We start from the raw sequence: 27,306 nt of genomic DNA on the forward strand, positions 1-27,306 counted from the left end.
GTATAGTAGATGCACAATAAATATCTGAATGAATCAGACTCTTCTACTTCAAATTTAGTGCAAAGCAATATCAGTTCCAAGTTTGGGTGAAAATGAGGTCCAGTTAAGTCAGGGTGACTTCTCTTTGTATAACTCTTATTTTCCTGTCTGCTCAGGACCACAATACACGATGCTTGTTTATGGCCAAATGTTTTAGTATTTAGTCTGTGCCTTTCCAGAGCTCAACATTACTTAAAACCAAACTTCATGAGATATGTCAGAGCCTCTTAGGTTGACACCTAAAAATGTCAAACAGATTTTTAAAAATCCATCATGTTTAAACTATCCAAACAGAAATAAAACTTATGAGACTATTCATAAGATGTTGTAGTCTCTAAGACTAGAACACAGATTGTTCCAAAAACAAGTAATGAAAATTTGCTAGGTGATATTTCATGATATGTTGGAAATACTGTCCTCAGTCATTTTGGTCTGAGTCCTGTAAAAAGTTTCTCTTTCATCTCGGCTTGCTCTCATAACTATTAAGAGCTCTGTAACTGTCCAAAAATCCAAGTGGTATTCAGCTAGAGTTGAAGTTGGTTAAAAACCGTATCAAAATGATTGTGTACCAAAGTGATTATATAAAATACTATATGCCTGCTGAGCAGAACTCTGAGAACAATAAGTAGCAGACTTTTTGGTGTTGAGTTTTACCCTACTGGGCCTCCTTAAAAGTAGGGAGGACAAAGCTAACTTTGCCTTCTTGGAGACGATGATGCTGGATCTTGAAAAGAAAATCTATTCCCCCACTAACTTATTCTCTGCATCTCATTCAGCCTTCACTTAGCTGTAATTTAATGCCTGGGTCACTTTCTTTTAACTAACAGTTTCATCTTTTCATTCCTCAGTGCCTCCAGATTGGATGATGACATTTCTAACGTTACAATTAAATCAGATAACCATTTAAACAAGAACTTGGTGGTAAAGATTGGTGGACTGTTACAAAATAGGTCCTGTGATGTGCGAGCTCTTGCTGTAGAGCAGTGCTTCTCACACTTTGTGTGTGTGGTCCACATGAGGGAAGATCTTGTTAAAATATTGATTCTGATTTAGTAGATTTGAAGGGGAGCCTGAGATTCTGCATTTCTTTTGAGTTCCCAGATGATGCCATTGCTGGCAAAGTGAGGTCTAAGGACATCACTTTGAGTAGCAAGGCTTTAAAACAGTGGTCCTTAACCCTTAGTTGTGTCATAGTCTCTGGGGGAGCTTTCAAAAATATGATGCCAGGACTCTACCTACCACTTAGAGTTCCTGATTCGGTTGATCTGGGAGTGGAACTGAGGCATCTTGTTTTTCAAAAGCTTTCCAGATGATTCTGACATGCAGCCAAGGTTGAGAATCATTGCTTTCAAGAGATTTAGAATCTTGACTTTGCTGGAGTGCCTGACGAGGTAGGCCTGGAAAAGATTTCTCATCATAATTTGAAACTCTGGATGTTCCTTAGTGCAGCCTGAGACCCATTGACTTTTCTTTGGCTCCAAACTCTCATTGAATGAATTCAAACTTGAATTCATCTTGAAACTCAGCAGTTTCAGATGGCAGCATTTTTAATATAGTTCTTTGGCTGTGGTCAGGAACATGAGAAAGAATACTCTGAGAGAGAATCTGCTCTTCTGCTTGCCGATATTACTCCCCAAAGTAGAAAAAACTGTATGTGTCAATTGTTGTTCTACTTGGATCAGCATCTGGAGAAGAAGTTAAATATTACATCAGTTGCATGATTGCCAGTGATGTGAGGAGCATGAATTGAAAGCCCATTTAGTGGGCCTCAGTCTACTGATAGTGGAGGGTCTCCCCTCTCCATCAAGCTTATTATAAACCCTTTCTTGTGACTGGAAAGCTTGGATAGGATCATAGAAAACTGGGGATTGTTGGTGGTGATGAACCACACACACACACGTCTCAAGATCCACTTTTCACGTGCTGCCTCTTGAGATCTCTAGGTTTGGGGAACATGGAAAAGTAGTTTCTCACAAAAGAAAAGGTTTGGGGTAGGGGGCGTAAAGCAGAGCTTTTTTTTTTTTTTAATTTTTTTCCTCATTTTACACACCTGCAAGGTGGAAATGATATAATCTCTTTATTCTTGACTCTTGTTGCTTTTGATTAAAGAATAGTCTCATAGAAGCTGAGCACGGTGGCTCACACTTATAATGCCAGTACTTTGAAATGCTAAATAAAATGAGAGGATTGCTTGAGGCCAATAGTTTGGGACCAGCCTGGGCCACATAGCAAGACCCTGTCTCCACAAAAAATTTAAAACTTAGCTGGGTGTGGTGGTGCATACCTGTAGCCCTCTCTACTCAGGAGGATCACTTGAGCCTAAGAGTTCAAGGCTGCCGTGAGCTGTGATCACACCAGTGTGCTCCAGCCTGGGCAACAGTTGAGACCCCATCTCTTTTATAAAAAAGTCTCACAGAACTTCTAAAGTAATATTTTACTTGTTCAAGTTGGAGAAGGAGGTCTTATTTATCAGCTTTGGCTTTGGTTAAGCAATCATGGAACAATCTTGTGGAAATTATAATATTAAACAACCAAGTCAAATGAGAGCACACATGTAAGAGAGTGGTCATAATCTCTGTCATAATTTTGTGCTCATCATGGGAGGCCTTCCAGAAGAATTATCATCCCCAGTCTTCTCTTTGGGATTTCTGTGTAGCATCTGTGTAGCATCTTCTGTGATATGCCACACAAGAAGGAAGACCAGTGATTGATTTCTGTGATTAAACCTTTTAAAAAATTTCTTCAGGATCTGGCCCCAGTCCAGCATCCTTTTTCCTGCTTCTCCCCTTTGCACTCAGGTCATATATCTAAGGCTTTAACAGGCTGGGTTTTTTGTGTGTCTGTGCTTCTGTGCTTGCTGTTCTCGCTGTCTGAATAACATTCTCATACTTTTTCAACAGGCAAATTCTCAGTATCTGTTACACACGATTCAGATGTCATCCCCTCTGTGGAACATTTGCCACCTCCTCTCTCTCCCCGAGCCCCTCATTGCTAGCTGGTTATTCCCTTCCTTGTGTCCCTGTGAGGTTTTACACTCCTCCCCACCCCATATGGGATAGGGGATAATAACGTTTTTATGTGACTGTCTCTGACAAACTGTAAGTTCTTCAAAGTAGGAATAGATTTGTATCTTTTGCATAGTAGTAGGTATCATACGTTCACTATTAGTTGAGTTGCTTGAAGGAGTAAATCAAAGAGGAGGAGAAAAAATAAGAATAGAATCAATATACCCTGCTGTCTCCTTTTGGTGAAATTTTAATAAGTTGGACTTCTAAGTCTCTGGCACTTCAGGGTTAGTTTAGTAGAAGCTTCTTGGAAAATCTTGATACCTAATTTGGAAAAGGAAAAGATGAAAAATTAGTTTTTGCAGATTGTAGAGCTGAGTGGTAGCCAAGGAGCTTGTTGGGTTTGTTGTGACACGTTAGATGTCTTGGTGTACATTTTATCCTAATAGTTGCTTCTTTCTGTAATCATAAAATGGATTCTGGGAAGACTAGTGATGTTTTTCCAAAATGCCTTCTTTGACATGTATTTGCAGTTTTCTGTTGGTCTGGGGAAAATAGTTCACTTATGCTTGTTAATTACATCATGTCTCAAATAATAGCTGCTGCTTCCATAATGTGATGATGCAAATTCCCAGGTGAGCGTATTGGGTTTGGTGAGTCATATTTCAGACCACTTATAGAATCAATCATTTGACACCTAGTCCCAGTAGAGATTTTGCTGATTTTAGCTAATCTCTGCCTTTGCACCTTTGTCTTCATTGCAGCTCTGAAACTCAAAATTGATTTTTATTTCTAGAATTGCATCCATCCTTGGGCATGTGTTTAAAAATCAGTAGTTTCAAAATAAGACAAAAAAGGGCCTAAATGGCAAATAATTGAATAGTCCCGGTCAAAAAGCTTTTTCCTAAATCCCATTCACGGTCAGGTTATGTGGTTCTCCCCACCCCAGTCCTGTTTGTTAAGAAAAAAGTAGCAGAATTGTTCCTAAAAGGCAGCTAATAAATTCACCCTGACCCTTTTCGCATACCTGTCTACCTCTACCCTGAAGCAAATTTTGGAGACTATGCCCTTGCTGTTGTGATGAGAAAGCAGCCTCTCCCCCCATTTCTATTGTCAGGTTAGAGCAAAGGTCATAAATGGCCAGTTTCAGCTATAAAAAACTATAGGTCACTGTGGTCAGGTATTGCTGGCACTTGCCCTTATAGTCTCTGAATGGAAGAAAAACTGGTAGTTTAGAGGAATGCCCAGAGCCAGAAATCTCATTTTAATTTGCATATTGCAGACTGGTAAATTGTCTTAGAAGAAAAGAAACTATTCATAATATACCTCTATATTGTGCTGAGGCAAAGAACCTGATATTGTTTGGGGCTACCTTTCATGAGGGCACTGTTAGAGGCCGTCATAAGTTTTTCCTAAAACCCTTTAATTGTTTGAAACTGCATGGGTTAAGTGAAGAAGAATTTTGCTCTGGAGCTTGCACTTTCTTCATTTCACCTACCTCCTCTCTTGTCATATTTCCTAAACTATGCAGAGTGTTTCCTGCTGCCTGTTGTGTTCTGCCACCCTGTTGATTGTCTCCACTGTTTACACACTTCTTGTTGCCATTTCAGAAAGATTTCCGAGTACAGGAACTCCCACTGGCTCGTATTAAGAAGATTATGAAACTGGATGAAGATGTGAAGGTGAATTCACATTCATTTTTCTTATTCATAGTGAAGCGAAAATCATGGGTAGGTTATTGCTTATTTTTCTAAGGTTCACAGTTTAATTAAGCAAAAAACAAAAATATTGTTACTCTCTGTTGCTTTTTTATTTCCTGTCTAAACTTGTTCAGTGAACTAAAATCAAAAGCTTTAGTTATTTTAATTTTTATCTCTGAAAATTAGGAGGTATCTGTTTTTTTTCCAAATGTTAAAAAGATAGTGTTTGTTTTTTGAATCAGGTGATATCACTTAATTCTTTTTATAGTGTAGTGTAATCATGTATCATCAAATCAACAAGACAGTGTCATCATCTTAGAATCTTATTACAATCTATAGTTTGTTGATCTGAGCTCTAATAAATTTTTGATGACATTGTACCTTTTCTAACCTTTTCATCTGAGTTTCTTTTATATGAATTACACTTACTAGAGGGTTTACTTGAGATTGACCATTTCTATATTCCTCCTTTCCCTTTATAAATCTGAGGGAAAGAGTAACTCTGTCTCTTAACTACACAAAATTAATAGTCTGTTGTATTTGCACAGAAAGTTATCAGTTTATAGCAGTTTTCTCTTTTATTAGCGCCTTTCCTTCTCACAGTGAGACTTGATAGGATAAGAATTATTAGTTCCATTTTATAGACATAGAAATAAACACAAAGAGGTTAAGCGATGCACCAAGACTGATAGAATCAAGATCCCATTTCTCATGTACTGCTTCTTTAACTCCAGAGCTCTTCCTGTGGCTCTAGCCTGCATAGACCACCTCGCCAAAGGTATAGAGCATTGTTTGACCAAGAGCTTGAACTTTGAAGTCAGACACATCAGGGCAGCTTATGTTGTTAGAGCACTTACTATGTGCCAAGCCCTGTGCTGGTTACATAGATTATCTCATATGATTCCATAATAAAACTGGAAGGTTATTTTCTTTTTCAGTATGTGAAAAATAAATCCCAAAAGGAAGGGAAGCCTGAGGTTTTACCTAAATCCATTGGCTCTCAAGCCCATTATCTTTCCCCATAATGTCCCTCCTTTGATGAGAACTGAAACTCTGCCACTTACTGGCTCAATGGCTATGGGCAAGTCACTGCACCTCTTGTAAACCCTAGTTTCTTTGAAAGGCTATGATGAGCGTAAGAAAGTGCCTTGCGCAGGGCCTGGCATGTGGTAGGTGCTAGATAAGTAAGTATTCTTTCTCCTGTTACCTGCTTTATTCCTTACCTACGGATTTCTTTTTCTTTTTATTTTTTTTGAGACAGAGTCTCACTCTGTTGCCCAGGCTAGAGTGAGTGCCGTGGCGTCAGCCTAGCTCACAGCAACCTCAAACTCCTGGGCTAAAGCAATCCTACTGCCTCAGCCTCCCGAGTAGCTGGGACTACAGGCATACACCACCGTGCCTGGCTAATTTTTTCTCTATAAATTAGTTGGCCAATTAATTTATTTCTATTTATAGTAGAGACGGGGTCTCGCTCTTGCTCAGGCTGGTTTCGAACTCCTGACCTTGAGCAGTCCGCCCGCTTCGGCCACCCAGAGAGCTAGGATTACAGGCGTGAGCCACCGCGCCCGGCCATATTCCTTACTTATGGATTTCTTTTGCTTTGGAATATCTTAAGACCACCACCATCTCATTTTCTGACCCTTGCTCCATTAGTCCCATATGAGGCAAGAAACAAATTGACTGGTTTCAATGACATGCTGGTGATTGACAGGGAGGGCCTACATCTGTTGCAGATGATCAGTGCGGAAGCCCCTGTGCTATTTGCCAAGGCAGCCCAGATTTTTATCACAGAGTTGACTCTGCGAGCCTGGATTCACACAGAAGATAACAAGCGCCGGACTCTACAGGTAATATTACAGATTTACATTGGGAAATATAGGACAAGCAGCATCTTGGCCTGCTTCTATTGTGTGACTTGGGACAAAAGATTGTTCTTACTTAGGCATCTGTCAAGCAGACATGTAATTGGCATCTCCACTGTTGGGAGGCAGACATACCTTATAGTCATGGTGGTAGAATTTCACCACCAAGATTCTTAATTTCCCATTCTCTCATGGTTTTCACAGCTCAGTGACTAAACCCTAACCCCAACCCCAACTCCAACCCCAAACCCTAACCCCTAACCCTAACCCCAACCCCAACGCTAACCCCAGCCCCAACCCTAAACCCTAAACCCAGACCCCGACTCTTCACTTGATGAGCCTTCACTATAAACAGAAGTTCAAGTAATAGAGTATTTACCTGTTTCTAGATGTTAACAACTTCTGGTTTGAGCCTGGAGAGATTCTATGAAAGGACAATCCCAGGAAGAATCCGTAATCTCACTAATTTCATTAGCTTTTTTTGTTCCTTGTCTGCCTTCCTGGGAATCCTTTTCTTCCTCTTTTTTGTTTTATTTTGTTTTTGATCCAGCAAATCAACATTCATATTATATGTAGAACCCTTGGTCATTGGCTCTAGAGACCCTTGCCTAAACAGCCAGCCCCCACCTCTTGGAGAAAAGGTCTCCCAGGTATAAGAGGAATGGTGTGATAGGCATAAAACAGGGATAGTATTTTAACAACAAAGCTAAGAAAGTAAATTATGTTTACTCTGCTTGTTTCCTTTTACCTACAGAATTGAAAAATGAATGTGTTTATTTTACAAATATTTATTGAATACTTGCAGTGTGCCAGGTACTGTTATAGGCTCTGGGTTAATAATATACAAAACAGACAAAAATTCCTATTCTTGAGGAGCCTGTATTCTAGTGTAAAGATTTATGTACTTTACTATATGAAAATTTTAAAGCAAGAATAAAACAAGAAAAATATTGAACTCTATTGAATGGCAATGTATGTTGAAGTCACAAAATTTAATTTATGCTGCTGTGCAGTAAATCTGTGGGTCTGGAGCGATCTAATTAAAGTTACCTTCAAGATCAATTCAGATTAAAAAATAAAATGGGCAAAACACTTGATCAGCCTTTCAAGAAAGAAGATATACAAATGACCCAATAAGCCTATGAGAAGGTATGCAGCATCATTAGTCATCTGAGAAATACAAATTAAAACCATAATGAGATACTGGTTTACACCCACTAAAATGGCTAAAATAAAAAGACTGACAATACCAACTGTTGATGAAGAAATGGATTGTCTGAAACTCATTTATTGCTGGTTGTAATGTATAGTGGTACAATTACTTTGAAAAACTATTTGGGACTTTCTGATAAAATGGATTCCTACTTTATGACCCGGTCATTCCACTCCTAGGTATGTGCCCAAAAGAAATGTGGACATTCTTATATAAAAATATTAATAACCTTATTTATACTAGCTAAAACATATAAAAGGCATAAATAACCTTTTTTATACTAGCTATTTGAAAACAGCCATCAATACAGGAATATATTGGGTCATTAAATATGAAATGTCTGATTTTGAATCAAAAATGTAGCTTATTATATCTCAAACAAGAAGCAGTACAATCTAAGTATGTGTTAACTATTGACATAGTTTTGCCATCTTAATAGTGCTTGTTTATGCCATCAGCGAAGAAGCCTAGAGAGCGAGGGGCGATGAAATTGCAAAAGGCGTTTTCAACTGCTTGTTGAGAATTGAATATTTTTCCTCGCAAGAAGTGGTCCAAAGCCTGGAAGAACTTAGTTGGTTCAAGGTCTGGTGAATACAGTGGATGACAGAGTTTCCAAGTCCAGGCTCCATAGTTTGAGCAGCATTGTTGTTCATGCAACATGTGGTTGAGCGTTGTCTTCCAAGAAGATTGGCCTGTCTCTACTGACCAATCTCAGCTGCTTAATCACAAGCATCCTCATCATGTCATCCAACTGATTGGAGTAGACATCTGCCGTAATCAATCTTGACCAGGTTTCATGAGGCTATAGGGGATAATAGCAGTATTGGACCACCAAACAGACACTATTAGCTTTTTTTGTTGAATATTCTATTTTAGACTGTGTTTTAGCACTTCATCTTTATCCATCCATTGTGCCAAACACTTGCAGTTGTCAAAAAGAATCCATTTTTCATCACACATCACAATACAGTGTAGAAATGGTTCACCTTTATGTCGTGACAGCAAAGAAAGGCAGACTTGGAGACAATTTTTCTTCAGATGTTTGTTTAATTCATGCAGTAGCCTCTATCCAGCTGCTTTGCCTTGCCGATTTGTTCCAGATCGTCCAATATTATTGGAATAGTATCATCAAACCTTGCTGCTAATTCACTTGTAGGTTGAGGTGGATTTGCTTACACTACAGCTTTCAGCTTGTCATTATCCACCTTGGTCTCAGGTCGCCCATGTGGCTCATTTTCAAGATTAAAATCACCAGAACGGAACTTCTCAAACCATCACATACTATGCATTCATTAGCCACATCCTTCCCACATGCTTTGTCGATATTTCAAGCTATCTGCATTGCATTGGTTCCATTACAGAACTCACATTAAAAAATAGCATGAATTTTTGACTTATCCATGGTTTCACAAATACTGCTCTAAAAAAAATTAGAAAGATAATGACAAGCCATAACATGCATTTGAAAGACTGAGGATGTACCTTCACAATAAAAATAAAACAAGTGTCAAAGTGAAATGTCAGTGATACCAACTGTCAAACGTAGTACTCAAGGAAATCAGACATTTCATACTTAATAACCTAAATATAAACAAATTCTGATATATTCATAAAATGGATTACTACTCAGCAATAAAAAGAAACTATTGCTTCATACAACATGGATGAATATCAAAAATAGTATGTTAAAAGAAACCAGAGGAAAAAATTACACAGTGTATGAAACCATATACTGTCACCACCTACAGTGATAGAAATCAGAGTTGTGGTTGCCTTAAATTTATTAGAGTTTGGGGCAGGGGAGGGAATTAACTGGAAAAGGTTATAGGGAACTGTCTATTTTCTTATCTAGGTGTTATCTACTTGGGTTTGTCAAAATCCATCAAACTGTGATTAAGATTTCTGTATTTATTGAAGATGAATAGTAACTCAATAAAATATTATTAGCATTAAAAGCAAATTTAAGATTTTAGAAAGACCAATTTAAGTATATCTATGCTTCCAAAATGCTCTAGAACATTTCGTTGTTTGGAGGTGATTATAATATTTTCCCCTTTATTCTACCCATAGATAAACCATTTAGATAGATTTGAGTAAGTGACATTATTTAAAAAATGTGACACTCTTAAATGAGTCCTGGCAGTCTTAAGATGTGCCCTGCTTCACTTGGGAGGGTTTATTATCAAGCTGGTGGTTGGCAAGAAGGGTAGACTGGAGTTTTGCATTTCAGTGGCATGGGGCCATAACAGATACAAGGGAAGGAAAAAACAGAAAATTTCCATCCTCTCCTGTTTTGCTTGATGAGTCACCTTCTCTTAAGGTGTGGTATATAGAGGTTGCCAAGGATTTCTGTTAGTGTATTGACTTTTCCCCCCAGCATTTTATTATGAAAATTTCAAGCATAAATAAAGTTTATAGTGAATACCTGTATACTTACCACCTAGATTCTACCATTAACATTTTACTATGTTTTATTTGTTCAATTTTCATTTTGTTTTATTGTCATATTTATTCCTCTATCCATCCTTGACGTCATCTACTTTTTTCTATTTTTTCTCTCTTAACAAAAAGTGTTTTTTTTTAGAGATAGGGTCTAATTCTGTCACCTGCACTAGAGTGTAGTGGCATCATCATAGCTCACTGCAGCCTCAAACTCCTGGGCTCAAGCAATCCCCCCACATCAGCCTCTGGAGTAGTGCTACCACGACTGGCTAAGTCATTTATTTTTAAGTGCATTTCAAAGTTTACTTTCCCCTAAATACTTCAACATGCATATCATTCACTAGAGTTCAATGCTTTTTCCTGTTTTCTTTTGCTTTAAAATTTTCAGTAAAATACAGAAATCTTAACTATACATAATATATTGGTTTTTATTAAAACTCTTTTAATTTTCTTACTGAAAGAAAAGGAGTGGCACACTTGGAGAGAAAACCCCATTAGAGTAGGCCTTGGTTTCGGTATCATTAGTCATATGACGCCTGTGTTCTCTGCCCACCCCAGCCTCTGTTCTAGGAACTTCAGTCTTCTAATATTCGTATCACATGAAACCACATTTAAGCCATGGATTTCTCATTGCAATTCTGAATTGCAATAAAAATCCAAAACAAAAATCATAGCTTTGTGGGAACTATTGACATATACAAATCCAGTGACTAGAAAATGTTGCAAAAAATTGTTGAATTAGGATTTCATCTAAGAAATTCAAAATAGATTACAACTACTTGTGAACCAGAGACAAAATAGTATTTATGGCCTAAAAAAGGTTGCAAGATTGAATGATGTCTAGCTTTGTTAACCACATAATGACCAGAAACCTACCTGTCTGTTGAGATTGCTATATTTGTATTAATTTAACTGAAGGATGATAATTTGACATTTGTGGGTAGGGCCTTAGTTGGGACAGGATCAAGCAAGAATAATAGTGGTTGGAGGCTCAAACATCCTGTTTTAAAGCTTGAGTTACTATATCTCTTCTTTGTTGATATTTGTCCACTAAGCCCGATCATTTGAAGTTTATGAGAGTTTCGTTGTACTTATTTCAGCTATAGACTTGGCCATGAGTATTAGTTTGGCTTAAAACTTGTCATCGTATCTTACTTGGAGGGTGTAAAGCCAGGTGAACTAGTTTCTCCCCAGGCTAATTTTTCACTCTGCTTTTCTTTGTTACAGAGGAATGATATCGCCATGGCAATTACAAAATTTGATCAGTTTGACTTTCTCATCGATATTGTTCCAAGAGATGAACTGAAACCTCCAAAGCGTCAGGTGAGCTGGAAGGGCACTGCTGTTGCTGCTGACTGAAGAGCACTTTGCACGTGGTGTCAGATATGCTCCTCCTCTCTCAGCACAAGTCATTTGCTGTTCCTTTTGTTCCTCTTCTCTAGACCAGATTCATCCTTAACATCGCCTTCTGTTACTCATTTTGGATACTTTTAACTCACTGCCTTTGATATGATATTTCAGTGAAAATAGACAAAATGAAGATTAAAAACTTAGTTACAAATGGTAAAGTGAAATTCGTTTCAAGGTATCTTAGGAAGTCTATCAGAATTCTTCATCTGGGATGGGAGAATATTCTCAGCAAGTTATAGATTTTAGATTTTTAAGAAACAGCTTCTCTGGGTATACAGTGGTATTTGGAGAGAATGAACTTAGTTTTCTCTTATTTTGTGTTGTGTTTCTTTATATAGTGCCCTGGCTGCACACTAGAATCACCTGTTGAGGTTTAAAAAAAATCAGTGCCCAGACTCTACCTACTTCAGCTGAATCAGAATCTGTAATGATGGGGCCCAGGAATCAGTATTTTTCAATAAAAACTCCCCAGATGCTTTTAATGTGCAACCAGATTTGAGAACCACTACTTAAACTGTCTTCTAAGCAATCACAGAAAGAATGAATGTCTCCCTTCTTCTCTCTTCTGCCTGCCCCTCTCCAAATCAATTGGTTTTTTTAGCACTTTGGGTGCATATAGCTCTCCATTGTGATTGTAAATAAACTCCAATCCTGTATAATAGCTCATTGTTTTAGGCACGCAGATTGCATGACTCACTAGGTGTAGTAGAGACACTTGGGAAATAGTGACAGAGTCTCACAGGAGCAAAGTTGCGCCTTGTTCTGCTTGCTTTACTTTTTAATAAATTTGTAAGTATTTTTAACACATTATTTCTTAGTATATTATCCCTAGAAATAGAGTCATTCAGTGATACCCATTCTCCCCCTGCTGGCCCATATTAATAAGCAGTCAGAGAAAGTATAGGAGAAGTGGGCATTCTAATCACCATTTATAATTCTGACCCTGTATGGGGGCCTTTGGATTAGCAAGCCCTTTGTCACCTCCTTACTATAGCAGAGTGTGCCTCACTGCGTCTCCGTTCTTTCTGGGCAGTCTTTGCTACTGTAAACATCCTTGACTGGAAGCTGTAAGGTGTTCAGAGGAGCTTTCAGTCGGATGTTTACAGCGGCAGGCTGCCACGGTCATCCCCAGCTGCGCATTGGCTTTGAAACATTACAGGTTCGTGCCCATAAGCTCAGTTCCTCCTCTTGGGGTGCTTCCCTCCTCTCTGAGAAGTCACAACCACAAGAACTCAGACCACTTCTCTTCCTTCAGAAGAAACAGTATCACACACCTGCTTTCCTTGATGGAATTTTTTTTCTCCTTGTGTCTATCAGAAGTCCCCTTTAAAAATAAGATGTTGAGTTCTCTAATGAAATCAGGCTTTGCTCATTCTCATTGTGCTACCTCCTTGTTCTCTGTGGGCTGAACCTGCTGAATGGACTGGCTGGAGAGAAGGGTCACATCCTGTCATTTCCTCCAAATTCCTCGGTGCCTATGGTTCTCTGTGTGTCAGACAGCTCCTTGTTCCATCCTAGCTGGACTTGAAATGCTGTGATCCATCTCCTTTAAAGTGTGTCTAGCTGAAACAGCTTCTTGCTGCCTGGATTTAGTTCCTTGTAGGTGTTCAAGCCATTGATTGGCATCCTATTCGGCACAGCTGCTGCTTGGCCTTTAAGGTTGAGATTGCTGCAAGCCAGCCTGAAATTCTAAGATAGCATTTTCAATCCTCTGTAGACACGAAGTTTTCCCAAGCTACAAATTGGCTGGCACCTCCTAAAGTCCTTTAAAAGCGCCTACTCTCCAAAACTCACCCTTTCTGAAGGAGGCAGCAGTTCACTCTTGCTACTGAAGCAAATGCACTTTTTCTCCTTGTGGCTGGCTGCACAACACTATGGTGATGGCTCTGGGATCTGATGCTGCTCATTCTCTGGCACTGTTTGTCAGACTCAGCTTCTGAAAAGATTGCAAAAGCAAGCCCTCTGGTTGGGGAGGCCACTGCTAAAGTTGAGCAAGTGCCCCATTCTGGATTGATCTGGTCCTTAAGGGAGTGTTCTAGCACTTGGGGTGATCTCCCACTGCTGGGAAAAGGAACTAGCCAGAAATATTGAGTTGTGGGTGTAAGGCCCTTGACTTCTCAGAGATGCTTGGGAATTTCTCTTATTCTTCAGGGAAGTAAGTAAAGATTATTTGAAAATAGAAGGTAATTGAGGCCTGACTTCTGCCCCACTGAAGCTACGAGTTGAAAGTTCCTGCCCATTGAAATGTCATTATCTTTTCACCCATTTCTAAACCAAGCATCATTCCCTTACTGGCTTGACTTCCATTGGCAGAATAATGAGTCTTTATAATGCAGAAGAACCTTAGATGTGCCTCCTTCTGTTCCAGTGATTTGACAGCAGCTGGGTCTTGTCCTAATAACACTAACTTAGGTGCCACTACTTGATAGTCACAGTGTCCTAGACACTGCCTAGTTAACATACAATCTAAGAGGATATAGTAAGCAGTGCAGAAGGAGCTCTTTACCTGTTCTCACAGGCTTTTGGCAAGGGGTATTTTGACTTCTGGGAGGGGTATTTAAAGGATTTGCTTTTTGTCTGGCAAAAAGACCACATTCAATGCTAGATCAGCTTTAGTTGGGGATAACTGGAGACAGAACAGTCACAGGTCAGGGCTAGGAAATGCCAGTGTCTCCCTGCTCCCAGATTTCCTACAAACGGTTCTGGGGCTCTCGGTCCTCTATACTCTCTCATTACCCAAGAGCTTTTCCAAGTTATGTCTGGACTTTAGCGATTTGTGTTTTTTATAAAATAAGACAGGAGAACTCAGTGGAAAATAAACACATTGAATTGGTTTCAACCGCTTTGAAAAGTACAGGTGGCCTCTACTTCTAGGCTGAAAAGGGTATCAGTATTTTATCCCTGCCACAGCCAAGACCTAGTTTGCTAGGCTGACCTTTATGTATATAAATGCCAAAAGTTGAAGTTGAAGTGGAGTTGACATTGTCACTTTTAAATTGTTCTGGAAATTGAGATGTAGATGAAAATAAAAGGGGATTTCCTTTTTCTTTGGCCTCAGCATAATCATGTTGGTGAAAACTGTTTGGATCTGAAGCACAGAATATATTAACCTAGAAAGTTGGTTTATGTTTAAGGACTTGCTTAGAAACCCAGAATGTTACAAGTATCTCCCTAGGCTGAGTGGATGGCCATCAGGAAACCTTGTCATGTAGAGACCCACGCTTCTCAGAGGCTAGGTATTGATAGTACTAGTTTTAGTATCTTGGCCCGCAGTTATCAAGCAAACAAAAGAATACCCAACCCCATTTGCAGGGGACACCAACTTCTCCCCACACTATGGCTACAGAATCCTAGAAGTGTGGCGAAAGAGAATTTAGGACTCTTTCGTATTGGTAACAGCTGTTGGGTTCAAGAGACTAAGTCATACCACCAACTTGGATTCCGATAAGTACTTTCCAGCCTCTGTCTGCCTGTCTATCTCAATCCATACATCATTCAGCAGATACTTATTGAGTGCCTACACAGGAGTAGTGGGGATGGTTAGGGGCAAGAGAGAGATGGGGTTTATATTTTAGCAGGCCAGGCAGTATATTTGACATGCCAGTACAAAGAAGTATAATGAGAACAGTGCTATGGAAACACAGTTCGGGGCACCTAACCTAGTGAGGGCATGGACTCAGCACCAACTTGGTAAATGTCACTTTGGGGCACTTTGAAGCAGTCCACAGGGTCTCTCTGTACCTTGAACAAGTGTCTTTTCCTCTTTTCTGGAACCTGGCTAACTGCCCAAAACAAGGAAGTGATCAAATTTAGCTAATATTTTTACTTAGCTAGTCCAAAGTGTGGTTGTATGTTTTTGTTTTTTTTTGTTGTTGTTGTCCCAGACAAGGTCACCCACGTGTCACAGGTCACTCCGGATCAAACGTCGATCTCTGTGTCAGTGGTCAGGGGCCGACCAAGCCCAGACCCTGTGGGCTGTAACCATGCTGTAGTGTGTGTAAACATCCTACACTCTCAGCTGTGAGCTCAAGGTGGCTGGGAGAGGGTTGTTTACTCCTTCTGCCATGGAAAACATCAGCTGAAGAAGGAGCAGTCTCTTCACTCGGCAGATCGGACAGAACGCGACCTCCCTAGTCAGCCAAGGCAGTACCCCAGTGGAGAGCTGTCCATCAGGCCCCCTGGGTTGCGCTTCTGTGGCTAAGTACAACCAGAACCAGATGTGACGCTGGATAGACATTTCATCAGTGACCACAGAGCTTTCGATGTGCTGTGAAAAGCTGGGTACTTGCCTACCAGTGCTCTCAATCCTGACATTTGATTCAGAAATTCCAGCCTAGGAAAATTCCTGTTTCGCTTTAACCTGTTCTGTCCCCTCCTGAGGTGGTGGGTATAAAATAAGAAGAGTGCTGCCTGTTTGGGAGTTTGGGAGCTGGCCTGAGAGGCATATTTGGGTAGCATCTTCCAATGCTTGCAATTAGCACTGTTCTCAGATCACAGACCTTTACAGCATTTATTGACAGGCACTGCTGGTGCGTGGTTTTTAGTTACGATAATTATTTGCCCGTTTGCAACTCATCACGCAAAGGGTGATTACTCAGTACTTGAGAAAATTGGCTGTATGTTTTGTGAAGCCTATAGAAGAATCTGTTATTTTTAGTTTGATTTAGCACAACTGGTCTCTTCGAATTCCACTCTCCTTTGGCTTCAGATGTGGAGAGCTCAGCATTCAGCAGGCAACTGCACATGGCCTGTTTGGGGGAAGAGTGGAAATTCACTGTGGTGGCTGCTGAGTCGGTTCTTTTTCTCTTACCTGCCTCTCCTTCCACCCCACAGGAGGAGGTGCGCCAGTCTGTAACTCCTGCCGAGCCCGTCCAGTACTACTTCACGCTGGCTCAGCAGCCCACTGCCGTCCAGGTCCAGGGGCAGCAGCAAGGCCAGCAGACCACCAGCTCCACGACCACCATCCAGCCTGGGCAGATCATCATCGCACAGCCTCAGCAGGGCCAGGTCTGTGGGCTGCAGAAGATGCCCACCCAACAAGAGAGCGCCTGCTAGGTTTGGGGTGGGGAAAGCTTGACTAGGTTAGAGAGGCAACCAAGTGATTGCAGGGTATGGAAATTGAAGTCTGGAAACCTGAGCTTTTCCCCAGATTCAGCTGTTGAGGTGAAATGTCACCTTAATTTTTCTGGACTGTGTTTTTCTCATAGGTCAAGTGAGGACAGTACAGTGAATAAGATGTTCTCTGGGATCCCTTTGAGCTAAGAAATTATAGAAGGAAAAAAAATCTCTATGATGCCCCCATGAAGAGTAGTGGGATCTCTGTAGGAGGTGTTTTAAATGGACTCCATACCTGCTGTCCATATCTAGGCCAAAACTAATTTGTGCAATTAAGGGGAAATTGGATGTCATTGCCTGCTTGCACACCTCTCTCCTCTTTGTCATTTCCCTGTCCCATCATATCTATGTCAGGTAACCTTCTCTTTGTACCATAGTAGAGAGGATTCTTTCTTTCCCCAGTAGTATTGTTGTGAGAGTGATAACATTCATGTTTTGGGGGAGGGGGTCTTGAAAGACTGCAGAGAACTATGTGCTGTGAGCTCTGAATCTAAATTCTCTGTCAATCATTATTGTATTTCTTCATCAAACATTGAGCATCCCCTGTGGATAAAGTCCTATGAAGTCCTATGCTATGTACTGGGGATACAAGCATGAATAAAACAGTCCTTATTTTCAAGGAATTCACAATCTAATTATGGGTACAAATACTCAAAGGTTATACCACCATGTGGGAAGTGTAAGGCATTCTTAGGATTATGTACAGGGAGTTAGGGGAGCACATCAAAAGGAGAACCTAACAAAGATGTGAGGGAGGTAGTAGAAGAGGAGGTGGTCAAAGACTGTTCCCCAAAGGAATAATATGAGTCTTAGAGGGAACAATGGAAGGTAATCAAATAAAGCGTGAAAGGATGATACTGCCAGTAGAGGGCATGGCACAAGCAAAGATTTGCAGTGGGAAACAGTTCTAGGGAGTGATAGGAAAGTAGAACTTGATTAGGGGAACTGATAGGCAGGGAACACATCCTGGATAGCCTGTGTCTTTTAGTATGGAGCTGGGTTTGCCTAGAAGAAAAAAAATTGGGGTAGAGGTGGATTTAAATATTAATTATGATCTTAGGCTTTATCCTCTGTTCATTTATTTATCCATACAACAACATTGAGGTCTTGCTGTATGCCAAACACTGTGCCTAGGCAGGAGGGATTCAAAGATGATTGTAGCTCAGTCCCTGCCTCAGGGTGTTCACTGCACCATGCTGCCTAAGGCACCTTTGGGTAATGCTTGTGCCTCTACAGTGGTGAGAGCTTTACCTGCCAAAGGCTTTATCCCTTCACAGAGAGAACTTCAAGGGAGTCTGCCAAGCCTGGATCTGATTGGCTGATCATCCTAAGAAGCTCATGGCTGTTGTGCCCTGACAGCAGGGCACACCATACGTGATTTGACAGCTGCCATGCTAACACAAGCCCTCATTTTCCTAAAGTGATTTAGAAATACCTTGGAAATCCTCTTGGGAAAATTGGGTTGATATAGTACAGTGATGAGTTGGCAGCATGCATGTTTTTTTTAGTCAGCGAGAATTTCATCTGTCCTCTTCTCTGCCAACCCAAACCTGCTCAGCGTGGAGCTAATAAGGCTTGTGAGGACAGTGAAGTGTTGTACCCACCAAGCATCTCTTTGGCTGTTGTTACGCTGTCCCGCTGCTACAGGGTGGCCTCTTGTTGTCACACCTCCCTGGACCTGTAGTGATAGCTGTTTCAAATTGAGTCCAAATATCCTTTGCAGGATAGAATATATATTAAAGCAAAGTTGTAAGGAATGCATATTTTGGTAAAGTGACTCCTGTGTTTTTTGTCATAAATTGGAAACTTATTTCTGGAGGTTTGGAGATAGCCTGAGTTAAAAATTGCAGTACAAGAATGGAAGAGATGTTCCTGTCGTCCTAGCCTATTGCATGTACTTTTTACTCAGAACAGTCTTCTCATCCTTCTTCCTACCCTCCTCCACTTTACAGTAATATGAGGTTATTAAGTATGAAATGTCTGATTTCCTAAGTTTGACAGTTGCTATCCCTGACGTTTCACTTTGATGCTTCTTGTATTGTTTTTATTGTGTAGGTACCTCCTCAGTCTTTCAAACATAGGTTACAGCTTTGATTATCTTTCAAAAAAATTTTTAGAGCAATTTTTGTGAAACCACAGATAAGTCAAAAATTCATGTTATTTTCAAATATGAGTTTTATCATGGAACCAATGCAATGCAGACAGCTAAAAATATCAACGAAATGTCTGGGAAGGATGTGGCTAATGAATTCACAATCTGTGGATGGTTTAGAAGTTCTGTTCTCGTGATTGTAATCTTGAAAATGAACCACATGGGCAACCTGAGATCAAGGTGGATAATGATGAGCTGAAAGCTGTAGTGAAAGCGAATCCATCTCTACTTATGCGCGAATTAGCAGCAAGGTTTGATGTTACTATCCCAACAATATTGGACCATTTAAAACAAATCATCAAGGTAAAGAAGCTGGATAGATGGGTTCCACATGAATTAAACAAGTGTCAGAAGAGAAATTGTCTTGAAGCTTTGCCTTTCTTTGCTGTCATGACATCAAGGCAAACAAGCCATTTCTATACTGTATTGTGATGTGTGATGAAAAATGGATTCTTGATGACAGTCGAAAACATTCAGCACAATGGTTGAATAAAGATGAAGCACCAAAACACAGTCCAAAACTGAATATTCATCAAAAAAGTTAATGGTGTCTGTTTGGTAGTCCAGCACTGCTATTATCCACTATAGCTTCATGAAACCTGGTCAGTCAATTACAGCGATGTCTACTGCAACCAGTTGGATGAAATGATGAGGATGCTTGCAATTAAGCAGCTGAGATTGGTCAGTAGAGACAGGCCAATCTTCTTGGAAGACAACACTCAACCACATGTTGCACGAACAACAATGCTGCTCAAACTACGGAGCCTGGACTTGGAAACTCTGTCATCCACTGTATTCACCAGACCTTGAACCAACTAAGTTCTTCCAGGCTTTGGACCACTTCTTGCAAGGAAAAATATTGACTTCTCAAGATGCAATTTAAACACCTTTCATGATTTCATTGCCATTTACTCTCTAGGCTTCTTTGCTGCTGTCATAAAAAAGCTATTATTAAGATGGCAAAACCGTGTCAATAGTTAACACATACTTAGATTGTACTGCTTCTTGTTTGAGATATAATAAGCTATACTTTTGATTTGAAATCAGACATTTCATATTTAATGGCCTAATAGTAATTTCTACTTAGTAATCCCTTGAATCTCATCTATAGTTCCCAGAATATGTTCCCTTCTCTTGTAACTATAGATGCATAGTCGTAATATTCAGTAGACTTATGCAGTCTGAATTAAGAACATCAGAGTAGCAACATCAGTTGAAGTCCATGATTCATTGAGACTCCCAGAGTTATCTTATTGAGGTGATTCTTTTTTTTTTTTTTTTTTTTTGAGACAGAGTCTCGCTTTGTTGTCCAGGCTAGAGTGAGTGCCGTGGCGTCAGCCTAGCTCACAGCAACCTCAAACTCCTGGGCTTGAGCGATCCTTCTGCCTCAGCCTCCCGAGTAGCTGGGACTACAGGCATGAGCCACCATGCCCGGCTAATTTTTTTCTATATATATCAGTTGGCCAATTAATTTCTTTCTATTTATAGTAGAGACAGGGTCTCGCTCTTGCTCAGGCTGGTTTTGAACTCCTGACCTCGAGCAATCCGCCCGCCTCGGCCTCCCAACAGCTAGGATTACAGGCGTGAGCCACCGCGCCTGGCCCTGAGGTGATTCTTAATTCAGAGTGGGGAGACATCATGTCCGAATCAGTGTCAGGGGTCAGTAGTACAAGTGTAGTTTTTAAACTTGGCTCCACCCACCTTTCATCACTACCACCACCAGATGAGCCAGATATGCTGGGTTCACTGCTTTAGGTAATCTGTAAAAGTCATATCTAGGGTTGAAGTTTTGAGATTTGAGGGAATGATTAACCCTTTTGACAAATTCATGTCTTTACCATCTCTCAAAAGAGTATGTTTCATAAGACTACAATCCATTAAGTGTGTGTGAGAGACACAGGACCTGTCAAGCCATATACATAAGACAGAAATGTCTTAAATCTGAGACTGCCATTTTTAGAAGGTTAAGGTTCTTGCTTTAGTAAATTCTGTTGATCTGGTGTAGGCTTAGTTAAGAGTTTAGGTTTTAATGGTGTTTACTCTCTGGGAAGTCACGCTGTGGTCCAGAGCAGCCATCTGGTCAGTGTGGGCAGGAGTCATTCTGCTGCCTGAGGGGGGTGAAAGCCTTGCACAAGGGCCAGCTTCAAAGATGTGCCCATGTGCTTTATTTTCCTTTTAATGTCTTACATGTGTAAGGAGTGCAGGGCCCTGAACTTACTAAACTCCTATTGACCCCACTTTCTATTTAGTTTTGCCCTCTAAGTTCACCTGCTCCAGACTTGACTTTGGCCATTTCCCAAGTAAACTGTCATGATTTTGACAGTTTGATTTGATTTTTTTCTGTACCGTGTATGCCTTACCATCACTGAATGGGCTGTGAAAAGTTGCAACATTTGAGGCATAGAGATTTATGTTTGGGGCCCAGGCAGATACTCTGTACTATGAGCCTAGAAATCTGTTTGGCTTTCCCATCATTCGTTTCAGAGAGTAACTTTAGTAATGCTCTAAACCCAGAGGACCCTGTAATATTATAATTAAGGGTAAGATGAATTTAAGCACTAATAAAGGGGGTTTGCTTCTGGTTAACTGCTCCTTATTAACCTTTTGTCAATCCTATGGGCTCTGAGCCAGAGCTCATGCAGCTTTCTCATGACTCTTTCTTCTAGACCACACCCGTGACGATGCAGGTTGGAGAAGGTCAGCAGGTGCAGATTGTCCAGGCCCAGCCACAGGGTCAAGCCCAACAGGCACAGAGTGGCACTGGACAGACCATGCAGGTGATGCAACAGATCATCACTAACACAGGAGAGATCCAGCAGATCCCGGTAAGCCCTGCCCTAAAGGTCTGCATGCTCCCTTCACAGCTTTATAAAAGAAAATACTTAAAGATTTTATATATACATACACACAGTAGTGTGTATGTGTTGTTTTTAACCCATATTCTCATTACCTCCACTATCACAACTTGCTTACTACGTTTACTCCCTGCTTTCCTTTAGTCCAGGTTCAGGTTCACCACAGTGAGGTAGCTCCTCTCTATCTCTCCTCTCTCCGGCTATGCAGAGAAATCATTGTAACCACCATCCCATGCCAAGGCTCAAAGGCCCGGTGAGGCAGTCTTGTCTTTTGATTAGCAGAGAATAAGAGGGCGGTGTATAGGGAAGGCCATAAATACACTTGTTGCATATTCATGAGTCAGTTCCCAGTGGAGCCTGCAGCAAAGTGTATTTTTGGCTTTCATTTAACTTATCCATTCCTTCATGAGGACTGCTGCTTCCTGTGTGTCTTGAGGGATTTCATTTCTTAGATTTGTTGGCTTTTTTACTTGTACTTGTTCTTTTGTAAAATATATCCTTGCCTTAACACTTGTCTGTATAATTGGTCATTTTGCCACCAAAAACTAGAAAGTGAGTGAAATGGAGCAACCCTTGTATTTCCTGCCCCTTACCCTTCCTGTTGTAAATGTAGGCAGGTATGGACTCATTTGGAGTTGGCAAACCACTCCCTCTTTGAAAAAAGCTTGAAAAGTATCCTCACTTCAGTTTAGGAACTGTTCTTATTAATAGAGTAATAGGCTAAAAGAAAGCTTAGGACAATGGTGTGTGTCTCTCCCACACACATATACATGGTGATACCCATCAATTCCAGGTGACTGAGCTCTGTCTTGGCTCATTGTTTCAGCCACCAACCCCAAGACTTCTTGAATCCTTCTCATTTTTTCATGTGAACGCACAAAAACAAATTCATTTAAGCCAGAGAAGAGTTCCCACTTTGCAGAAACTTTAACCCTCTGGGGCACAGGGCCTTAGCCCAGAAGATTTGTTGCAGAATTCACAACCTCATCATCAGCCTTACTGAGACCAGTGAACCTCATTCACTGGTCTCAGGCACCTTCTGCAGGAGTCTGCATTTCTAGACTTTTCAGGCATCTTATTAATAGTGCTTGTAATAGTGATGAGCTTCAGGAAAGAAACATTGCTTTCCTTTAGAAAACCTAAGAGGCAGGCTTATTAGCTCTGTATTTAATGTAAAAAGCTGTGAGACTCTTTAGGCTGAGGGGTGGAACCTCCCCAGATGTCTTAACAGAAGCCTAAAAGGAAAGCTTCTTGCTTCTGTTAAAGAATGGCTTGGAACCATTTGGCTCACAGCTTTTCACTCACATTTGGGTTTCTGCAAGGAGCTCTTCCCAGCTAGAAAGTGTTAAGTCCCTGTGGCTATCAGTGCACCTTCTCCCACTCCTGGGACAAGGCTTTAGTCTTTGATCCTGTGAGCCTTACCTAGAGTTCTGGTGACTCATGGGACCAGCCATCATCACTCAGCAGATGAGGTTTCCCAAGCATCCACCCTGCTGCCCTTATCCCCACAAGCCACTTGACATTACTACCCAGGAGCTGCATGATAGAATTTGGTGGGGAATTCAGGCTTGGCACCACAACTTCCCCAAAGCTCCTCTTGGCATATTCTCAGGAAAGAAATGACTGCAGGTCACAGTATTCTTGCCCTACCTCCTTTGAACCAGATTCTTAATGGTTTAGATTTTGTCTTTCTGCATCTTGCCTCACATGGGCCATTCTGGAATAGTCTACCAAGAACTTCAGAGTTAGTTTTTTATTGGTAGTTTAAGTCCTTTGAGGTTGAATTTTCATAGAAGCAATTTAACATTGCATTTAAGAGTACAGCTTTATCCCATCAGCATTTTCCTTACAGAAGTAAGATTCTTGTGATGAAGTCAGCTTTTGAAGGCTAGAGGAAAATTTGCTCCAGGGTAAAGAGGCAAGACTAGCCTGTACAGCCTCAAGAAACTCCCCTTTGCAACATAGGCAGGCTGGGTAGCTAGGGAGGGTGGTTTCTGGGGTCCCCAGATGGAGACAGACCAGATCTGCCCATGCTCTCAGAACTTATTTGATTTGATTCCCCTAAATCAAGGGTGTGAATGTCTGCAGTCCTCTGCTAACCATTATCCCTGCCAACCTGCAGTTCCTCTCACGTTGTAACTGCTTTGGTCCTCTCTTCATCCCTAGCTCAAAGCACTAATACTTTCATGGTACACTGGAGCGTTAAGAGCCTGAGTTAAGGCTTTTAGCACACAATTAAATGCAGCATGTGGTATTATTATATTATCTGAGATTTAATCGGAAGCATGAGGGACTCTAAGGGCACTTTTGTAGCTTTGGTTTCCCATGATGGGGTTTTCTGTGAAAGGCTTATTGATTCTGCTTCCCTTTGGGAGGTGTTTGGCCAGAAGCTAGTGCTGAACACTAAGGATCCTAAAAGTCCAACAGACCCACATTGGTCCTGGCTCTTGGGGACAGAGATAGTAAAGCAGGCCAGCTCCCAAGATGTGCAGCATGGGACTGGGCAGTATGAGGGCTCTGGTGCGGAATGATGGACGTCTGCTTTGGGCTCCCAGTGGACACTGGAACTCTTCACAGTATTGAGAAGTATGGAGATGGAGGGGAAGAGGCCCACACTTAAGGTACAGGCATTCTGACAATATCATACAGGCTTTGAGGTATGTTCCTAAAATAAACTAATCAAACAGCCAAGAGCCAGCGAATGATGAGCATGCAGCCATGCTGTTCTCATGTAAGTGACAAGATCTCTTGGGAGTTTTTCACAAAGTCTACTCGGGGAACATATCCTTTTCTGTGTTATGTGTCTTGTGGGGTGGGGATTTTGTGTTTTTGCCTATTTTGACCTCTGTTGAAAAGGAACTTTTTTCAGGGTAGGCTTCTTTGGAGAGTTTGAGGGGTAGAGGGCAATCACCATCTCTGGTCATGGAAAGTGTGCCTGGTTGAGATTGTGCTCAGTCTCTTATAGCCTCTTTGTCTCTGCCCTTGCCCTAGGTGCAGCTCAATGCCAGCCAGCTGCAGTATATCCGCTTAGCCCAGCCTGTATCAGGCACCCAAGTCGTGCAGGGACAGATCCAGACACTTGCCACCAATGCCCAACAGGTATGTGTCCCAGAGACACCAGGCATGAGTTGGAGACCAGCAGTCGCTGGCTTCTGGCTCAAAAGGAATGTGCAGCACACGACTCACTTGCTTCCTCTTGCTTCAGCTAGAGGTACCCACCTCCACACCCTTTATATCCGTTCTATAACCCAAGGGAGAGATTGGGGGGGGGGGTAGTTTGAAGATTGGATTCAAAGTATGTCTCTTACCATCTAGTTCTTGAGGCACAAAGAAATGCAAGTTAAGAGAAGTCTTGAGGGTGCCTGAGAGAAGCCTAATATGTGTGCATGCACATCAGACCGCAGCAAGCATTTGCAGACTGCCTAATCTTCAGGCCGAGTTTCCATCTTTAAACCCGGATAACTGTCATGTTCTGGCACCTCCTGTGGTCTTTGGAAAGCTTGCTTAGATTTTACCCTGACTTCCTCATGCGTCCCTACCCAGAAAGTTTGCCCATCTTTTCTCCTCCTGTGCCCTACAGGATGAAGGCTGTGAGTCACAAAGGCTAAGGGGGATGCCTCTCTGGGCCTGGGGGTGTTGAGGGACATGGGCGTCACTGGCAGAGGATGGGGGGAGCTGGTCAAAGGGAGGCATTGTTAATGGATTCTTTTGCCTCAGACCCAAAAAAAGCAGCAATCGTTTAAGAGCTGGACCCGTCTGGCCCAGTTGCATTTCTGGTGATGTATCTATTGACAGTGGTGACAGAGCTGAGTTTGTAGAGCAGGTCTCCAAAGATCTCATTTGGGAAAATGTGAGGAATGAGCCAAAAGCAAGGCTTCTGAGTTCCATATAGTCTCTGGGATCGTTAAAGGGCCCTTTCCATACCCACTTCCCGCCTACCATAAGGACTTGGGCTTTTCTATAATTTCCTTAGGGCTCACTGACACTGAGTCACATCTTAAGATTGGTCATACCCTTGGGTCCCCTCATCCCTCTCTTTTTTTAATCTTGCAAGATTCTTCCCTGGGATCCAGAAAACTTTTCATGGCATGGGAGTGGGAGGAAACGAGAAGGAAGGGTTCTTTGGTTTCTCAGAGGTCAGTTTTGGGACCAGAACCAAAGGCAGAAAGTGGGGAGAGGAGGGGGAAAAGGAAGAAGTGGATGCCTGAGGTCACTTAAAATCTCTGTAAAAACAGGTGGTGGTGTTTTTTTTTTTTTAAGGCAGAATTCTCACTCTGTTTCCCCAGCTAGAGTGCCGTGGCGTCAGCCTATCTCACAGCAACCTCAAACTCCTGGGCTCAAGCAATCCTTCTGCCTTAGTTTCCTGAGTAGCTGGGACTACAGGCATGCACCCCCATGCCCGGCTAATTTTTTCTATATATTTTTAGTTGGCCAATTAATTTCTTTCTATTTTTAGTAGAGACGGGGTCTCACTCTTGCTCAGGCTGGTTTCAAACTCCTGACCTTGAGCGATCTACCACCTGCCTTGGCCTCTCAGAGTACTAGGATTACAGGCATGAGCTGCCGTGCCCGGCCAAAACAGGTTGTAATTGTGACAACGTGTCACCTAGTAGGTGCTCAATAAATGTTTGTTGAATGAATGCTGAATAAATAATATGCAAATGGAATTTAAAGGTAAATTAAGCTTTTCTTTTCAGCTGATGTGAATAGCCATCCTGCTGGTCACAGGGCATAGTTAACTTTCTTATCTATGGAGGAGTATTTTCCATCTATCTTAGGCTCATTTATTTATTCTGCAGACATTTCTTGAATACTTACTTTGCATGGGGGATGTAAAGACAAAACCTAGCTCCTGCCCTCAAGCAGCTTATAGACTGATGGAAGGAGAAGAACCCAAACTAAGAAACAATAGTAAGAAAATATCATGAAGCCCTCTCATGCCTGTCCCCTTTCTTACTCCTGATAGCCTCATGGGTAGGCCTGCAGGGTGGCTTTTGGCCACCATGAGGACACTTGAGAGGACAGCCCTTACCTTGCAGGCTGGCTGTGATGACTCGAGATGGTGCACAGAGGATGTTACCAGTCTGGTGTTCCTTAGATATGCACACGTGCACGTTCCAGTCCTCTTTCTAGTTTACCCAGCTGCTCCCAGCAGTTGTTATTATATATATGATGCAGTTCTGCATGTCAGTAAATTTATTCTAAAATCCATTTAAAATCCTCATGTAACGGTTTAAGTACATGTGATAAATATTTTCCTTGCTCCTCCCCCCCTCCCCCTTTTTTCTCCCCCCTCCCTTGGCCCAGAGGGCTGCACATTGCCTGTCTCGGAAAAAGTACTTCATAGGTTTGCCATGAGGACTGCCAGGGCCAAGGCCACTTGCTTGCCAGGGTGTTTCATATTCCATTCAGATAATCTGGGTGATAAGGGTTTGGTTTGGAGCCCACCTTCCAAGAATGAAAGGGACCACTCACCACTTCGCCCAATGTTTTGCAGTCTGCCTTCACTAACT

The 27,306-nt window shown here is 41.5% G+C and overlaps 1 protein-coding gene across 12 annotated transcripts in view; it reads left to right on the forward strand.

Moving 5' to 3' along the window:
* The window catches only part of NFYC (nuclear transcription factor Y subunit gamma), a 75,464-nt gene that overhangs the window by 45,225 nt on the left and 2,933 nt on the right, over positions 1 to 27,306 (forward strand). For 5 of the 12 annotated variants that reach the window (XM_075997070.1, XM_075997059.1, XM_075997079.1 and 2 more), the window contains 6 exons: positions 4,655 to 4,774; positions 6,478 to 6,591; positions 11,489 to 11,584; positions 16,505 to 16,678; positions 21,605 to 21,763; positions 24,785 to 24,892. In XM_075997070.1, the coding sequence (XP_075853185.1) occupies positions 4,655 to 4,774; positions 6,478 to 6,591; positions 11,489 to 11,584; positions 16,505 to 16,678; positions 21,605 to 21,763; positions 24,785 to 24,892 (771 nt within the window). Of the gene's footprint in view, positions 1 to 4,654; positions 4,775 to 6,477; positions 6,592 to 11,488; positions 11,585 to 16,504; positions 16,679 to 21,604; positions 21,764 to 24,784; positions 24,893 to 26,592; positions 26,705 to 27,306 lie in introns of all 12 variants that reach the window. The other 7 variants (XM_012735808.3, XM_075997087.1, XM_012735810.3 and 4 more) reach the window with 3 other exon arrangements.

Source organism: Microcebus murinus, chromosome 2 (genome assembly GCF_040939455.1).
Source record: "Microcebus murinus isolate Inina chromosome 2, M.murinus_Inina_mat1.0, whole genome shotgun sequence".
Lineage (NCBI taxonomy): Eukaryota > Metazoa > Chordata > Mammalia > Primates > Cheirogaleidae > Microcebus > Microcebus murinus.